Source organism: Calypte anna, chromosome 1, assembly GCF_003957555.1.
Source record: "Calypte anna isolate BGI_N300 chromosome 1, bCalAnn1_v1.p, whole genome shotgun sequence".
In the NCBI taxonomy this organism is placed as follows: domain Eukaryota; kingdom Metazoa; phylum Chordata; class Aves; order Apodiformes; family Trochilidae; genus Calypte; species Calypte anna.
In genome coordinates, this window is record NC_044244.1 from 131,550,761 (window position 1) to 131,569,146 (window position 18,386).

An 18,386-nucleotide genomic window follows, 5' to 3' on the forward strand; every position below is an offset into this window, starting at 1 on the left:
GGCCAAGCAGCAGCTCTCTGTCAAGTAGTCATTTGTGCCTCTGTGTGAGTGTACAAGAAGAGAGATAAGGCAGAAGGACCCCCTCTGGCTCCTCCTCTGTAACCAGGGCAAAACAGTCTTAGAAGTGACTTTAGAAATTAAAAAGTGAGGCCGGGGCAGCAAATGGTCTGTTACATTTGCTTGGACAGGCAGAAACAAAAGCCCAGCCTGGGCTATTTGCTTTACACAGCAAAATAGTGTTCAGCAACTTCCCTGGGAGGCCGAAGGGGAAAGGTTTTCCTTGACACTTCAACTCGAAGTACTGCCAGCTCTGCAGAAATCATTTACTCCTGATGGACACTGTACCTGTTAGAAGGATGAGTTTAACAACCTGGCAGACAGAGGGTAAAGCCCTGAATAAATCACAACGAATGAAAATACTGTTAGCAGTTTCATAATTTAATGAAAAAGTACTTGTAAAAAGGGGACATCTGAAAAAGACCGAGTCCATCTTGGAAAATTGTATATATATATATATTTATATATATAAAACAAAATGCAAAAACACCAAAAAAAAAAAAAAAGACAAATAAGGTTAAGAGGTAATACTTCAAACAGTTAGCCACCGAACACACAATAAAAACTAGCAAATGCACTTTGGGGACAATACTTGAGAACTACATAACCAAGGGCTCCTTCATATATCTATTAAAATAATGTAAAAATTAGCAAAACCATTGCTCAGACTGCAAACAACTGAATAACCCCAGAAGAGCAGAAATGCTGAGTTTTGCTGAAGCACCATTTTCCTCCCTTCTGTCACAGGCTTTTGGCCACAAAGGAACGAGAATGCTCTGCTGACCTCCCAGATAACTGTTCCCAATACAAGCCTCATAAAATTTCATGACCAGCAAGAGAGGATCACCAATAAATATCGAAAGAGAACTAAGAGAATCAGAACTGGAATACAAATGAAAGGACATTTGTTTACTTATTCTGAATGGCCCATGGCTTGGAACACAAAGCATTTCCCATTAAAATAAAACGTGGAAACCTAAAATGCTACAGCATATTTACAACAAAAGAAATAATTTTGAAGATACAGCTCTAGAAAGATCAATTACACAAATATACAGAAAATCAAGAAGTGAAAAAAAGAAAATTAAGATGCATGAAGAAAAAACAGAGCAGAATTGCCAAGAATTCTTTTTATTTCACTGCTGTAAAGTCCTCCAGCCCCTGACCTGCTAGTCCTGTTGTGAATATGGAGATTTCCAAGTTTAAAACAGATCTAAAAATGTCATTGCCATTTCCCAAGCCAAAAGCAATAAATTAAGAAGATAACAGGTTGTTGTTTGGATTTGCATAATCATCTTCACACTGGGTGGGGAACACCTCTTGTTTCAGGATAATGTAAACCCTCAGCAGAAAGAAGCCCTGTGATGTGTCCAATACAACCTGAAGCCTATTTCAGCCACTGACTGGTGTGCAGACAGAGGGTGTAGTGTATTTATGAAATGTACAGCATTCCAGAGAAAAACAGGGCAGTGACTTTGCTGATCCAACACAACACCACCTGGAAAACAAGACGTCTGTTTGCATTCAAACGAAAATCCTATCACTGAAACAAACCAAAAAGGATTCCCTGTTCTCACTTCCTTAGTACTAGCTGAAATGTAATCACTACGTAATAACAGATAATTTTTAAGGACATACACAAAAGTTTTAGTTTGGGAAATGGCAAATGATCCAGAGATTGAAAAGCAGCTTAATAAAATAGTAATTTTTCAGCAATTAAAAAAGAACCAACAAACCGTATTCCAAATACTGACTGGCTGAAATTTTACAGACCTAGGTGTCTGAAGTAAGGCTCCTGCATTCATATTCAGGCAACTAGGGTTGAAAATTTCTGCCTGCATAAAATGTTCAGATGGAATTATTTCTAATTCAGCTCATGCTAAAAATACCAGGTATAAACATCTCTGGGCGTGAAATCTCCATTTCAAGAGGAACCTGGCATCACCGGTGATTGCCTAAATTTAAGTGTCAAATAGCATTTTTCTTTGAAGTAGTACATCTACTTTTGTAAACACTATCCACAAAATTAGCCATCTGTACTTGTTAGCTGGGTAAAATATTTACAAGTGCATCCCACAACAAGCAACTATGTACAGAGTTTAAAAAAACTGAAGTACTAGAAGTTGCATATTTACAAAATAAGCAAATTATTGTGAAGAGAAACACAACCTTCAGCAAAAGCAGGGAACGGGGGCATGTCTAGAGGTCAGCAATTTTGGCAGCGCCAATGACGTCTGCTTCCACCCTCCACAAGGAGCCTGCAAACACCACTGTGGTTCAAAGCCTCCTGCAGAAGAGGATCATCACTCAGTAGTCACTTTGGGCCTGGTCCAGCAGAGCACACCGGCATGTGCTTGGGAGATCTGAGCACAAATGTTCCCGGAGGAAAGGCGGGGGGGGGGGGGGGGGGGGGAGGAAAGCAGCAGGACTTTTCACATGCTTAACTTCCTAACACATCCCCAAGTGCATTGCTGGATCAAAGCCACACTGCAGGTGCTGTCAGAATGCAGTTACAGTGTCTCCCTTTGCAGCCTCTTGCACCATGTTAGAGCAATGCAAGGACTTTCATACCTCTCAACCACCCCCAAGACTGACACAGTGTGAACACGCTGCCGTGCACGTAAACAGAGGGGGAAGCAGCATCCTGAATTTATGCAAAGATTAACTGCTTTGTGCTCTCCCAGATGTTACCTTCTAAATAAAAGACATTGATTTCCACATGACTTTGCAACAATGCTGTTAACCTTGAGAAGACTGCAAGCCAATTCACAGTTGAGCAAACCTACTCTGGATTTCTCTCCTCTCCCCACATCCCCTTCTGCAACTCTTCCTAATGTAGGTCCTGGGCTGTTTTCTGGAACCTGTTGATGCTGAGCTTTGCACTGGTACATCGGAATATATAAAAGGCTTAGTTACCCCGTGGGGGCTGCTAATCACCTTTGTACCGAACTGTGAGAAATCATATTCTTTTTGTTTCTAGTGTGACAATCTCTTCCAAAGTCCTTAGTTGGGCTTTCTCTCTCTGAGCTACTTCGCCTTAACCTCACTTGCTCTTTGTTTTCATCGCTTTCTGCCTCAGAGTCACTAAGCTCTAAGTCAGGACAGTACCCATCGTTGTCCTGGTATGGAGCACCTTCAAGCGTCTGCTTGCTCCACAAGCGATCTTTTGTTGCAAGTCTTCTCGTGGGCTTTTCACAGCACCGCAGATCTTCCGTGGTCCTCACTAGACTGTTAGTAGCCTCTTTAAAAGACCGGCTGAAATGTTCTATGGTGGATTTTCTGAAACCGCTCTGGCTGGCCAAGTGAGCCGTGAGCACAGACTCTTGTTCGTAGGGTGTCTGGCTGGAGCTGTCTCTCTGGCTCACGTCTCCAGCCCTGCCCATCAGACCATTGGACTTGGCTGCCAGCCTCGAGTTCTCCTGCTGCACCCGCCCATTCCCAATGGAAGACTGTCCGTGCAAAGCAGCCTGGAGTGCTAAGGGCTTCCCAGACGACTGGCCCCGGTAAAACTCCGGCATCTGAGTGGGGCCAGAATTCTTCACCTCTCCCCGAGGCTTCCCAATCCCTGCCAGCAACCCGTTACTTCTGCTGTCGTGCTGATACCTGGAGTAAGATTTTGCTTTAATTTCAAACGATTCCTTTGACATCGGCACACTGCGTTTGCTGTAAACAGTGCTGTTATTGTCAGGAGAAAGCGGTCTGTTGCCAGGCTTCAGAGAATTATTTTTGCAATCTCCTAGTGCTGATTTGGGCATTTTTAACTTCAGGGTGATCCTGGGAGGTGGGTAGAACAGTGTGTTCTCTAGTGCACTTGTCAGCGTGTGGCCTACAGCAGAAAGGGAAAGAGAGCGGGAAGAAAAAAAGGCTTTTTTAAAACGAGGGTAATTGTTTTGTTATCTGTAACAAGTTTTACATTCCATTAGAAGATCATTCAAGGCTGAGAGGCATTTGCAAACAATTAGTGTGAAATTATCTTGGGACATTAAGGAAAAGCTGGGGTAATAAAAACTATTCCAAATTATCCACCATGTCAGAATTTAGGTAAGCATTTTAGCATTTCCATTGAAAACAACAATGTGCCCTTTTTACAGGGCTTTAAGCCAGTGAATTGAACCAGTTTTGAGATATGACTGAAGTAGTTCCAACAAAACTATAAAAAAGGTTCCTGTTCAGCACTGGATGCAGAAAAAACAATGTTTCAAACTGAGTTTCAATTTGGACTTAGTTCAAGTCTTTGCTTTGTATTACAAAATTCCCCACACTTCAAAAGTCTTTTCACTCTCATATATTAGTCTATGATATTAAACACAGCATCATCAAAAGTAGCTATCAAACTATTCTTAATTATCATTAAGAAAGCACTTTATTTATGAAAATATAAAATAAATTCAGTTGACATTTCTAATGAAACACATTTACAAAAAAATAAAGTGCTTGAGGATACTGCTGCTACCATGAAGTACTAACCTGATCTAAACCAGTTTAAAATCAACCAATCATTACTTATGAAACCTATCCATATTTCAGGTGTGGAGAAAAAAACAAAGCACAAAGACTTCACTCTAAATTTGTAATTAAGAACACAATATGTCTCTTGAAAGAACAGAAATATCTCGGTTTCATATTGAGAAAGAGATGTCTTCCCTGTTGAAAAACAGAAAAGTAATGGCACTAGAGTGTATACTCTTCCTCTTTCCAAATGTTGTGTTCCTTATTTCAATACAGATGCTATAAAAAAGAAGGGCAGAGTGGATTTTGGTACATCAGCATTCCCCACCAGTTACACTTCACTATTAAAATCCAGAGTAATTAAACTCTTATTTGAAGGAAGGAGAGGAACTGCAGATGGCAGGCTAAGAAATGCCTCTCTGCACTGCAAAGCAACAGGAAAACAACAGCGATTCCCATCAGTCACTCTTCTCTTTTGCCTGAAGGAACCAACTTCTGACAGTAAGCAAAAAACCTTCTCAGCTGGGGAACCAAGCAGCAGTGCAGAGCTTGATGCAACAGTACCAGCAAGCAGGGGCAAGGAAGTGAAATTCTAGAGATCACCACCAGCTTGTTTCCGGTATCTGGATGCTGTAGTGGTTGATAACTGATAGACATGTTTCAGAAACAGTCACAAAATAAAGGCATTTCCAAGTAAATATTTTAAGACATTAAAGCATTCTGTGTATGTTGCTACTTTCATTTACTGAGTACTCGAAGGAAGTTTTTAAAGGCAGATTTTCAATATTAAAAGCACTAAGCAGGAGCATGTATTTTAGTTTAAATACAGATAGAATTTGCAAATATTTTACATTTATATGATTACCTGCAGCAATTTCCTGATTAATGAGCTGGACTTGCAAATTGAAGACCTGTTCATGTACTTTACTGTGAGACAACTTCAGTTTCTCTCTCCTGCTTACCATGTAGCAGAGATTTCTTACCTATGGAGGAACAAAATGAAACTCAATAGGCAACAAGAAAAGAAGTCCTAACAGTTAAAAAATATGTGCATCAACAGTAGAATTAAAACAATATTATGTGCAAAATCTCTTGGTAAAGTTCTTGTGAATATCACTGAAGTAACTATGAATTAAATAAATACCCTGGATTTCTTTATTTGCCATTTTCTTAAATTCCTTGAGCAATATTCTGCAAGACAACAGAATATATTTTTCATCCATAGGAACAGTGAATTAATACAAAGTTCTAGTCAAAAGAAAAGTATTTCTGAGACTTGCTTGTTTGTAACCCTGCTTCCATGATGCTTGATGCTGGGGATTTACTGCAGGCAGTACTGGATTCTCCCAGACTTTACCTGCAAAATGTTTCACAGAATCATTTTTAACAGCTAAACTATGTTTCCCCTAAAATTATTGCAAGATGGAAAGTAACACGTTTAAAAAAAAAATACCCAAGAAAGCTGATGTGTTACGACAAAAATTAACACACTGATGTTCCCTGAAAGAACACTCCAGCTTCTTGTGCAATTAGCAGTTTCTTTTCCAACTTCATTTCATTGACAAGGCAATTGGTTCAACAAGGCCAAGTCCAAAGCTCTGCACCTGGATCAAGCAACTCCCAATATCAACACAATCTGGGGGATGAAGGGACTGAGAGCAGCTCTGCAGAGGAGGACTTGGGGGTACTGGTGGATGAAGAATTGGATGTAAGCTGTCAACACACACTTGCAGCCCAGGGATCCCATTGCATCCAGGGCTGCACCAAAAGAAGAATGGCCAGCAGGTACAGGGAGGTGGTTCTGCCCCTCTGCTCTTCTCTGGTGAGACCCCCACCTGGAATATTGTGTTCAGCACAGGAAAGACATGGACCTGGTGGAGCCCCACAAAAATGGTAGGAGCTGAAGCACCTCTCCTATAAAGACAGGTTGAGTGGAGAAGAGAAGGCTCCAGGGAGACCTTGTAGCAGCCTGCCAATACCTGAAAGAGGCCTACAGGAAAGGTGGAGAATGACCAGGGCCTGTAGTGACAGGACAAGTGACAATGGTTTTAAGATGAAAGAGAGCAGATTTAGGCTGTGCATAAGGAAGAAATACTTGACTGTGAAGGTGGGAAGACACTGGAAGAGGCTGCCCAGGCTGTTCCCTCCCCTGGCAGTGTTCAAGGCTGGGTTGGATGGGGCTTTGAGCAACCTGGTCTACTGGGAAGTGTCCCTGCCCATGGCAGAACAGTTCATCTAGATGACCTTTGAAGGTTCTTTCCAACCTAAAGTATTTGTGACTCTATGATTCAGTTCCACATAATTGTACTTCCAACTATATGTCTGAGTTACTAACAGTATTTCCACATAATGTTATGAGAGAACAGGAGGAGGCACTGAAATTTCTTGATAAACACTTAAAAGAGCTTTCAGAACACAGAAGCTGCATAGGGGCTGGCTGAAAGATATTTGCCAAATATTCTTCCCTTAGCACTCAATTCCATCTGTTCAAAACTGGAACCTCTCTCTCTCCAGAAAGGAAATTCCGTGATTCCTGAATCTCTATTCATCCTAAGATACGAATGAATAGAAAACTTTGTGGCATAAAGAAGTTCAGAAATTTTGAGACAGACATTTCAAACCATGAATTACCTCCACTCACATTAGGTACATCACCTTCTCCAAATTTTGAAGCAAACAAACCACTTGTAAAACAAAAAAAAAAAAGCTCAAAATGATCTCTGGAAAGCAAAAAAAACCCCAAAATCCCAACCCTCCACTCTGAGCACAGTATGGACTTTTATTTATTTTTAAAGTAAGGATCCATATCCAAAGTCACCCTCAAAAAGGAGATCTGAGAATGATTATGACTATATTCAAGACAACAGTTACAATGACTAAAAAAACCCTCAGCTTCAACACTCATCTCCCTGTATTTTCATGTTCTCTCTCCAAAACAGTTTTCCTTTTCTTACAACACTATTTTCTGGTTTTCCTTTCTCTTTCCTCTCCAATGTCTGTATCACATTTAACACGTTTACTTTATTTTGTTATCTTTTTAATATTAACTAGTTATCTCTCAGCATTTGAAAACTGCAAGTGATCACTAGCCAACAGAACAACCTAATGGGCAGCCTGAGAGGTAACACGTGGCTTCTTTCCCCATCAGCTGTCAGAAAAAGGCACTCTTGTGTGCCTTCCTAATAAATCCCTGCTCTGAATTTTGCTAAGAGCCCAGCTAGCTACTGATAAAAAGATCTTTCTCCTCCTTCTCAGCAAAGCCCCAAGCAGTGGTAGAGTCAGTGGGTTATTTTCAGACTGCTAACCAATTCTAGCACCTCAGGCAGCTGCATGCAGTGAAAGCATCCAGGTCAAGAGAGTGACAAGTGACACAGCCTGCCTGCTGCTGGGGACCAGCTGACACCAGCATGGGGGTGAGGAAGAGACACTGGTAAGACTCCTGAAATCAGAGGTCTGTCTTAGGAAGTAGTGTGAGTAAAGGCCAACATGATCCTCTGTGTGTGTGGAGCCAAAAGTCACCATGGAAGTTAACCACCTAGGACCCTGCCTGCTTGCCTTCAAACTATGAGGATGAGAATCTGCACACTTTATGTATTTTTAGAGTTCTCCAAAACCTTAATGCATATTCACCACAAAACACTTAATGCATTACCTATGCAAATTAATTTTCCAAACCCAGACACAGCCAATACTCACCATTGTATTATAATCATTACAAAACACCTTTTTTAATTCAAATCAAGAGACCCTTCATGGCAAGAGAAAAGATGAAAGGTAAGATTTTTTTAAGCCTGCCCCATTCCCTTGCACTTACATTTGCTTAACAAAAATAACTTTTTTTCTTATTGAATCTGTATTACTAGCAACTACTACAGATTGTTAAAATAAACTTACTCTATTTTTAATATTTACTCAATTTAAATTGAAATTAAGTAGTCAATTAGCAAATGTATCTATTGTGCATCTTACCATATATAAAGAAATAACCTCTAAGCAAGTTACCAAGCACTCCTTTCACACTGGACTGAGAAGTATTATTTTTTAAACTCTCTCTCTGTATTTCCTCCATTACCACTTTCCTCCACAAAGACCTTGCTCACCTGCAAATAGTTTTTCAAAACTTTTATCAGGTAAATTCTTACCCTCTCTAGGTCCTGCCTCAAATGCATGAACATTCTCATGCGTGTATGAATGCTATCTTCTTTTGGCTGCACCAAGCCATTTTCTTCATCCTCCTTGGGAGGAAACAATGGTTTGTTAAAGTTACTTTTCCTCTTTAGTTTCCAGTAATTGTAGATGAAGTCTACAGCAAGTTTAGGGAGGCCCAGTTCTGCTGCAACATCCTCCACTTTAACTAGAGAGTAAAATTCTTCCTCTAGTTCTCGGAGTTTCTGGGCTCGCAAACTGGTTTTTTCGCTTTCTGTTTGCTTCTGGTCTGACACGCTTTTGGGGTGTTCATCAACATCAGGCAGTGAATTCTGTTTGTTCTTGCTGTGCTTTAGACAATATGACTTGAACTTGACCTCATCCCCATCATCCAGGATAGTCTTCATCTCTAAGCTATGCTCAAAGGCACAGGTGACGTGAAAGGCAGTGATGCAGCTTTTCACGGAGCACTACAGACAAAATAAAACCAAAGAACCCAATCATCAACAGCTGCAACAAACCAGAAAAAAAGGACAGAATTATCGTAATCACTTGGAAGTCCATCACTACAAAAACTTAATTCCTAAGTGCTCTTAAAAATAGAGCACTAAATCTTTGTTTGGTCTACTAGAAGTTGGTATCACGCAATTAAGTATTTCCTCATTTGCGAAGTGTTCAAGAGAAGGACCCTTCTATCCACCTGTGGTGCAGACAGTAACAGTCCTTACACATCTCAGCCTTATTCAAAAGCAGGCAACTCAGACTAACTTCTACATCTTTGAGTTAGTAAACTCATTTGATAGCAAACAGCTATGAAGAAACACGCATTTACCCAATGGTTATCTGCCTTGTAAAGAATCTCTGAACACAGGACAAACAAGATGTAAAACAAAACCCGCCCCAGGACAAGTACGTACCTGAATGCAAGCACCAGTTTTCAGTTTGCATAAACTACACACTAGAGCCCATCGACTTGGTGGAATGTGAGACACCTTTGTGATTGGCTCCATCCTTTCTGGGCAAGCAATACTAACCTAACAAACAAACAAACAAAAAAACCAGCATGGAAAACAATTATCAAGGCAATAAAAACAAGCTCTCCATCAATACCAGAAGAAGAAATACGACCACACATTTATCTCACTGCAGTATCTCCCTGTGCTCATACTTCTCAACAAGGAGCCCTAAAAGATCCCACATAAAAACCAGTATGGTAGAATGTTACTAATTTAACCTGGTGGCTACAAGTTGCAATCCTTCAAAACATGAGGCATATACAGCATGCCTTGTTACAAACCAATTCAGACACTGCAGTAAGTGATACTTCTGCTCATATCCTTTTGATTCTGTTTTGGGTTTTTTTCTGTTTTTTTTATCTATGCTGCTTTAGCAGGTCTAACTCAGGAAGTACCACAGTAAGAGCTACTCAGAACAAAACAGGGACACTTACTCATACTTACCTGAAAAGTTCCTACTTTAAGACTCACTGATCTAGCTACTTCTGCCAGCTCACAATTTGGGGCAAAATCAGTTGGCTGCCTGGGAAAGCCTCGCTTCCCAGCTCTGCCTCCCCACGGAGCTATCCCAGTGTTTCTTACACACTTTCCTAACTACAGATTACTACAAAGAAAAAAAAAATCAGATAAGCACAGGATACCTTTTCCTATTCTCTGTTATACTAATGTTCATGTATCCCTTTTTCCTAGCTCCCTGGTGTCCATACTGGGAGTCAAGGTAATTGACTCCTCAGTAATTTGGACACCGAAACAGACATCCATTATCTCTGCAGGCACACCTGAGCCACTCGTGGCAGACAGGATTTAAGCAAAAGCAGAATCAGAAAGTTGGCCAGCTCTGAATGATCAACATGTAGAAACTGGGCCAGTATGAGAAAGATACATGGCATAAGATTTCAGTGAGGTAAGCCTCTGAAAGCTTGGATTTTGATGCTTACACAGCACTTTTTGAATTTAGTAGTTGTGTGCTTTGGAGGGCTACCTGCCTGAAGCAGAAATACAATGCTGATTCTAGCTAGGAAGATCTCTATGCTTTCTACAAACAATTCACATGAAAGGAGCAGATCTGTATTTCCAGTGGTGGGATAGGGGCCTCTTCTGAAAGGGGTCTGATTTAAGAATTCAAAGAAAGGAGTTTCCTAGGTCATGCTCTGTGGCATTCTGAGGGCAGAATAAGGCTGTTTCCCGAAGAAATCAGTTAAAGCTGAGATTTGAACAGTTTTTAAAATTTTTGTTCCCTTGGAAAACTTTAAGAGCATTATGCTACAGTAATTGTCACAGATTACCTCTGTAATAACACTCTCCTAATGAAATACAGGTTATATAAATTAGTTTAACATGTGATAATTAAACCACTGACTTTCAAAGAATCAGTAGACTAAGCTGAATTTTCTCATTTCCCTTTTGGGGTATATCAGTCATAACGCACACATTCATATTTTAAAAAGGGGATCAGCAGTTCATGAGTTAATGACATAAACTGATAGAAATAAGATTTATGTTTATTAGAGCACTTCATCCTCTGATCCCACAGCTGCAAGCCACATCTTCTGGAATATACTGAGGTAAACAAGCTGCATAGCCTTTCCAGAAGTCTTCATTAGGAACACAGTGAGATGCTACAGAGAGGGTCCAAGTTTTGACATACAAGAAGGAAAATAGCGAGGAACATGTGACACTTTCCTCAGGTACAGATGACAAAATTTATCTGTTGCAGCCTTCCTATACATTGGTGGGAAAGTGACAAAGCTGTCCCTGAATCACTTGAATGGCTCCACAGAACCATGTCCAGAACTCTTAAACATCAAATACAGATTTTTTCTTCCAAAATGAAAGAGCCTTTCATCAACCTAGTTTTACCATGCTCAAAACAGAGCTGGTTACTCGTTGCACAGGTATTTCCAAAACAATACTGTACAAAGATCCACTGAAATTTTCATCCTAGTTTCCACTACTAAGAGGTAAGGCTTCCTTTGGGAGTTAAATTAACTTGTCAGGTTGTCGAAAAGAAACAGAATCTTCAGTGAATTTTGCTGGAGACTGAGCAATAACAGTTTTCCATCATGCTCCCTAGCAGGAGCTGGGAATTGACAGAGACCTTCTCCTTGTCCCACTCTGCCCCTTTTAGTGCTCTGTCTGCTCCCTCACCCCAAGGGGACTCATAAGGTCAGGAAACATTTAACATTTAAAACACTGTCCATTCATCTTGTAATTCAGCCTGTTACTATTGCCCCACTTTGTAAAAGCACAGAGACGTGCTCACAGTGTCAGGTGCAGTTTATTTACACTGGCCTCACACTGCCTGCACGTTTCTGGTAATTCAAAGAGAGGAATCAATGCAAAGCCTGTTTGAACTTTGCTGTTCACGAGGGATCCAGAGAGTGGAGAGGCCAACCTTTTCATTCCCCAAAACCTCCCGTCCCAAGACAGAAATGATTCAACTGCTATAGCATATAGCTATTTTCTCTGTTATTTCTTCACATTACAGAATCACAGAATTACCTTGTTTGGAAAAGACCATTTAGGATCATTGAGTCCAACCATAACCTTTCACTGACAAGAACTTAACTAAACCATATCCCCAAGCACTGTATCTATATAATCCTAAATACCTCCAGAGATGGTGACTCCACCACTGCCCTAGGCAGCCTGTTCCGATGTCTGATAACCCTTTCAATGAAGAAATTCTTCCTAACATCTAATCTAAAACTCCCCTGGTGTAACTTGATCCTAACACTTGTAGCTTCATTTAAGAGACCAATTTCCACCTCTTTACAACCTCCTTTCAGGCAGTTGTAGAGAGTGATACACTCTCCCCTCAGCCTCCACTTCTCCTAGCTAAACCCCAGCTCCTTCAGCCCCTTCTCCTAAGACTTGTGCTCCATTTTATCAGGCTACACTTTGAGTGCTGTATTGAAGAGTGGGAGAGAGTAAAGAAAATCAGCTGCTGAACCCTCTTCTCTGCTGCTGTTATGCACAGGAACTGCCATCTACATTGTCACCCTGCTGTCCTCTGCTCCCCTGCTAACCTGTCACCAGCAGCTATATGAATGCACAATGATCTGCACTGGTGGCTGAGAGGGGCAGCCCAGTGGCTGGAGCACACTCACTCGCAACAGTGACAGTCAATTTCATACCCTCTTCAGTTGTTGCAAGGAAAAATAACTTTCTGCTTCAGCTATCACCACACTGATTGAGGGAGAATGTAACTGGAATGGGCTAAGGCAGTGAAGGACCTTGAAATTCAAAATGCAATGTAAGTTTTCTGTCTCATGGAAGAGATTACACATTTACACTAGAAGACAATAAAGGCAGAATAATAAAAGAAGATAAACTGACAGTGAGTCCACTTTGGAAAGCAAAAACCTTCGAACATCCCAACCAGTCAAGTGAGGGTCATGAAAGCCTTTTGACTGTGATAGCTCACAAGGAAGGGATGGAAGAAAAAACGTTTTAAGATGGTGCTGAATGAGTTAATGAGGGAAAATACCTGATGCAATTGCCTGCAACAATGCTAGCCTGTACTTGATGACTCATTAACTCCCTCTCTTACAACTTTTTACCACAGACAAAGCACAGACAGAAGTGCTTATGTCCCACTCCTCTCTTTGTTCTGCCTGCTCCATTTTGAGGAGCAGAAAAAGAGGTATACATGGGAATACACATTCTCCCCTAAAGTATCCACCCCCAGGTATTTCAGCTGTGGGTCCTTCCTGTCCACTGCAGCATGCAAGGCCACACTGATGTTTCCAGATGGGAATTAATCTGCCATTTTAGCATTTTCTGGCTTCTCCAGTGACTGAGTTGTTTTACAAGTCACAATGAAGGAGACCGAGGAAGAGAATGTGTCCAAGAGGCATTTCACACCCTTACTGGCAGGCGTCACCTCCTCACCATGGCTGACACACTTGGCACTGGTGTGGAGGGGAGAAGGTTCCCAAGCCCCAGGGTGACAGTCTGGGCTGTTGGGAGAAGCCAGATTCAAGCTCTCCCTTCTAGGTGCTCCCCTGCTTCTCTCCCTCAGCCAGAGGGATGTGGGAAGGCAGGCCCCTTCACCTCTGCTTCCCAAACCTGCTGGTTCCTCTTTGTTATGAAGGCAATCAATTGCAGAACAGACTTCTTAGGAAAACCAGTCTGCTCACAGTCAGGAGAGCTTCCAGCCAATACACTTCATAAGTACAGGAAAAGTCAGGAATTTTGTTGCTGTTGTTAATTTTAAAATAAATCTTTTTCTCAACTCTTCTCTCCTTAAATGTGGAAGAGATGTCAGGAACTGCAATCAGTCCTGAAAGAGAAAGTGCAACTGCAAAGATGATCTCCTTGAAAAGCAGATCTATACCTGAGACAGCTGGGAATTACACAATGCATCTGGCTGCTATGTTAAAAAGATATCCAGAATCTTAACATCATCTTCAAACATGAGGGCTGGCTGCACTTGGGAACAGAAGGTTCAGAAAATAAGGCATCCACCCCCCTGATGTCACAGTGCTAGCACATCTGGCTACTGCCTCACATTAAACCATCTACTGTAATAGATCTGTAGATCTTACCAGAAATGAAACAGGCTACTCAAAGTACAAAATTAAACATAAACCCCACCTATACACAAGTGAATATTCCAATTTACAGAATTATACTGCGATGCTAAACTTGATTCAAAATGGATGAAGAACCATAAAGCTTCATTATGAAACTCACTTTATGTACACAAGGATAGAGCAAAAAAGCCTTTGCGTATAAGATATAAGCAAAGATATAAATAAGAAGATTCATCTCCCCACTGGTCAGAAAAAGACTAACAAATCTTAGAATACATCCTATACAAATAAGGCATTGAGGTTACTAAAAAAAAGACAAAGGAAAAAAAAAAAATGAGAGTAGATATATTCGCACAAATTATACACCTAACTGAGCTGACATATTCATCAGAAGAGAGATAATAAGGCTGCAGTTTTACAGAGAACGCTAGAACCCTTTCTAGCGGGTCACTCAGATATCATAATACTACCATGAAGCAACTGGTGACTGCAGAGTACATGGAAGGGACAATGGGATTGATTAATGAAACAAACTGTACTCTCTCACAGTCCTCACAGACTGTGCAAACTCATCAGAATAAAGACAGATACTAAATCCACCAGATACCTTAAATCATCAGAATGCAAAAAGGAAGAGAAGAGAAAAAAAGCAGCATGACAGAGAGGAGTCTACAAAAAGAGAGGCAGAAATCAGGTTTTACCTCTGGAATCCAGAGAGCACAGCTCACATGTGCCCACTTGGTCCCTGTCCTTGTAGCTTTCATGGCACCTCCTCTTTTGGGACACAGGAGGCACTGAGGATGTATTCCCAGAACACAGGTGCGACACAGCCAGCTCCCTTCAGGTACTTTCAAGATTCCATAGCATGCCTTGGAGGAAAACGGGTACTGAATTGAGATTACTGCACGGGTATGACTTCACACACAACATTCCTGTTCATACAGAGCTAAGCTTTCAAACTGCAAAGGCACAATGTGGCCTTCACTTATTCCTTCTCCAACTCTAGTACCTTAAAACAAGTCACACGATCAAAGAGATAAACAGCCTCGAAACCAAACTCTTTTTATACTGCTTTCTTTTTAAAATGTGTGCTAGCATTATCTGTTTATAGTGTAAAACATATCCATTGTGACTGCACAACACCATGGGTGTCAAGAACCTTCCTACTTGTTTTCAGTGACTTTTAAACTTCTGAAGCTAAAAAAAACCAAACAGTGACATTTCCTTAATTTAGCTTCTGCATCTAATCCTTTTTAAAATCACAGTTTCCTACCACTAATAACTTTATGCTTGAACATAATTGTAATTAGCTGTGAAAGAATATGAGCTGTTTGACTGCAGACTGTTTCCTGCAACAATAAATTATCTTTGTGGTTACAGTTCTGTGAATTGCTACTTTAAATATTTATACGATATTGCAACAAAAATCACAGCACATACAGAAATAATGTGCTGGGTTTTATGCCTATTTCCTAAGTATTGAACTTAACCTCTAAGAAAATTAGAAATTTCTTAAGTTTTGCTAGGTTTAAGAATTAAAAACAAAAAGGAAAAGAAAAAAAGTCTTCTGATTCAAATTCCTAGCAGTTCTTAATGGCTAACTACACATGTCTACATATATCCTGCTCAATGTACACAGAGATTTATAAAAGCTAACTGTATCCAAAATCACTGTGTGCTACCAAGGTTTAATTCCACTCAACTGCTCCAAATAAAAGCTTTATCAAAAGGGTAGTTTTCACCATTCCTAACATCATCTCTGGAAACAGTAACTTTGGAAGCCTTTGGAAGAACAGGATCATTAGCTATAAACCAGTCTTCCAGATTCAAAGCCAATGTAAAATTCCCACACTTGCCTTCCCAGACTTCTGATTATAGGATCTCAGTATTTAATATGAAGAGTTATCATTAAACACTGCACATTTATGTCAGCCCTGTAGAGAGGATGACTTTGTTGAATTAAACCCTGCATTATGGAAACTCAAAGACTGACTAACCTAAATGCTATTTCGATGTGTCAACTGCTCTAAAAACCCAACAGGGGGAGCTGTAATCTAAAAATTTTGCAAGGCTCCCCCTAACCCTTATGTGGCACATTCCTACCACCATTCTTTCTATTGCTAAAGCAGAAGTGGCATTACACCCAAGATCACATTTAGGAGGCTGGAAATAGACTGAAACTATTTACTATTTTCTAATTTAATCCAAATTATGAGTGAAAAAGGTCTAGACAACTAAACCAGTGATTTCACACAGTGTGCTTGAGCCAGCAGAAGAAGGAACCGTGAAGGATGAATCTCTGTCACTTCTCACCCCCACCCTATCCCGAAACTGGGTGATGACAAACAGACCTGAGGCCACTAAAAAAAAAGTCAATTACTTTTTTTGTGGTTGCTGTTGTTAGGATTAGCTCTACCCCACACTCCCCAGCTTGTTTCAGGCAGATTTGCCATGGGGAAGCATCAGAAGCAAAGAGGCAGCAGGCCATCAGCAGGCAACCATGAGCCTCCAACTGCAAATTCATCATTACTTTTGAAGAGGCACAAGGAGGGGCTGAGGCAGGTGGCCCAGCTGCTGGCTGTATTCCTGTCACTGACCATGTCACTGGCACTCAGGCTCACGTGGCTGCTTCACACAGTGAATCAGATCAGGAAAGCAGCTGGGCAGGAAGCCAGCCCACTGCGAGCAGGGGAATGACAGGTCCTTTTTCAGCCAGATATGTTTTCTGAGTATTACTTGCAGTCAGTACAAAAATACTGTTTTGAAAAAAACCTTCTTAGACTCTTTTCAATTTATAGCAAAGCCCCCCTCCAGAAGACACAGAAACCACAGGACTCATATCCCTTTTTTGATTATAAGGCCTGACTACACTGAGCTCAGTCAGCATAAAGTCTTGGCTACATCTGAAACACTATAAATGTGAACAACATTCAGACTGACAGCACAGTTACTGCAGGTGCTTATGCCTTCTCAAAAAGATCAGTCTGTTCAAGTGCCTACATGTGGTTTCAGATGGCTAAATTTGGACAGCCCACGTCTGGTCAATTAACTCGTCAGTCAAGGAGTCAAAGCCACAGCTCTGAAACAAACATCTTTAGGTTCTTCATACAGGCAAGCCAGCATTTCCTGTCCTGTTTATCTTCAAAAGCAGGTTTAATAATAGGGGAAAAATTCTTCACAGTCACAGAGGAAGTACTTGTAAGTCCCAAGAATACAATTTGTGCTCCTATTAGACTACAGTTGTCCACATATTTGCCATGCTAGGCCACTTAACCTACTGTAACTGTTAGGACACAAAAATCCATCCTAGTACTGTACCACCCTTTGTACCTAGAAAATCACAAATCCCTCCAATTAACATTTAGTCCCAGTTCAAATTCCACACTTGCCAAGTTAAACTAAGACCACAGGACATTGCCAACACTTCTTGCAGGCACCAACCTGATGGACACAGATGTTACACTTGTCACAGAACACCATGTCATTCCCATCTTCACTGTCAGGGGATCGGCACACATCACAGATGACATCTTCATCATATTCAATACCCAATCCTTCCTCAGTCTCAATAGCATGATTCATGTTCTCATGGCAATGCCGCTCCAGCACTTCAATTGTCTTTTCCATTGTGTTTTCATCTAGGGGCCCACATCCTGCAACAAAGAATAGTTAGGGGAGTTAGAGGACTGAGTCTGAGATGCAGGAAGACAAAAGAGTATCTTTGAGCAACTAAAGCAGTAGACACAGCATCTTCTCTCCTATCATGCCTACTGAAAATTAAAAAGTGAAATAAAAATAGAAAACCTGTTTTACTCACTGGATAATTGCAGCATTATCCTATAAATAATAGGATAAAAGCCGGCAACGTGCCCTTATGGCCAAGAAGGCCAATGGCATCCTGCAGTGCATTAGATGGGGGGTGGTTAATAGGGTGAGAGAGGTTCTCCCCCTCTACTCTGCATTGTGGTGAGGCCACATCTGGAATATTGTGTCCAGTTCTGGGACCCTCAGTCCCAGAAGGACAGGGAACTGCCTGAAAGAGTCCAGTGCAAAGCCTCCAAGATGATGAAGGGAGTGGAACATCTCCCTTAGGAGGAAAGGCTGAGGGAGCTGGGGCTCTTCAGCTTGGAGAAGAGGAGACTGAGGCAACTTCATTAATGTTTATAAATACGTAAAGGGA

General features: G+C 41.0%; 1 protein-coding gene across 1 annotated transcript in view; it reads right to left on the reverse strand.

The window, feature by feature from the left end:
- Nucleotides 1–421: 421 nt before the first annotated feature.
- JADE3 (jade family PHD finger 3) overlaps nucleotides 422–18,386 on the reverse strand; it is a 68,143-nt gene continuing 50,178 nt past the window's right edge. Inside the window, exons 6-11 of the mRNA XM_030468945.1 lie at nucleotides 17,648–17,859; nucleotides 14,908–15,075; nucleotides 9,570–9,686; nucleotides 8,649–9,122; nucleotides 5,372–5,489; nucleotides 422–3,883 (exon numbers count right to left, since the gene is read on the reverse strand). Of these exons, the coding sequence (XP_030324805.1) occupies nucleotides 2,991–3,883; nucleotides 5,372–5,489; nucleotides 8,649–9,122; nucleotides 9,570–9,686; nucleotides 14,908–15,075; nucleotides 17,648–17,859 (1,982 nt within the window). The 3' untranslated portion in view covers nucleotides 422–2,990. The remainder of the gene's footprint in view (nucleotides 3,884–5,371; nucleotides 5,490–8,648; nucleotides 9,123–9,569; nucleotides 9,687–14,907; nucleotides 15,076–17,647; nucleotides 17,860–18,386) is intronic.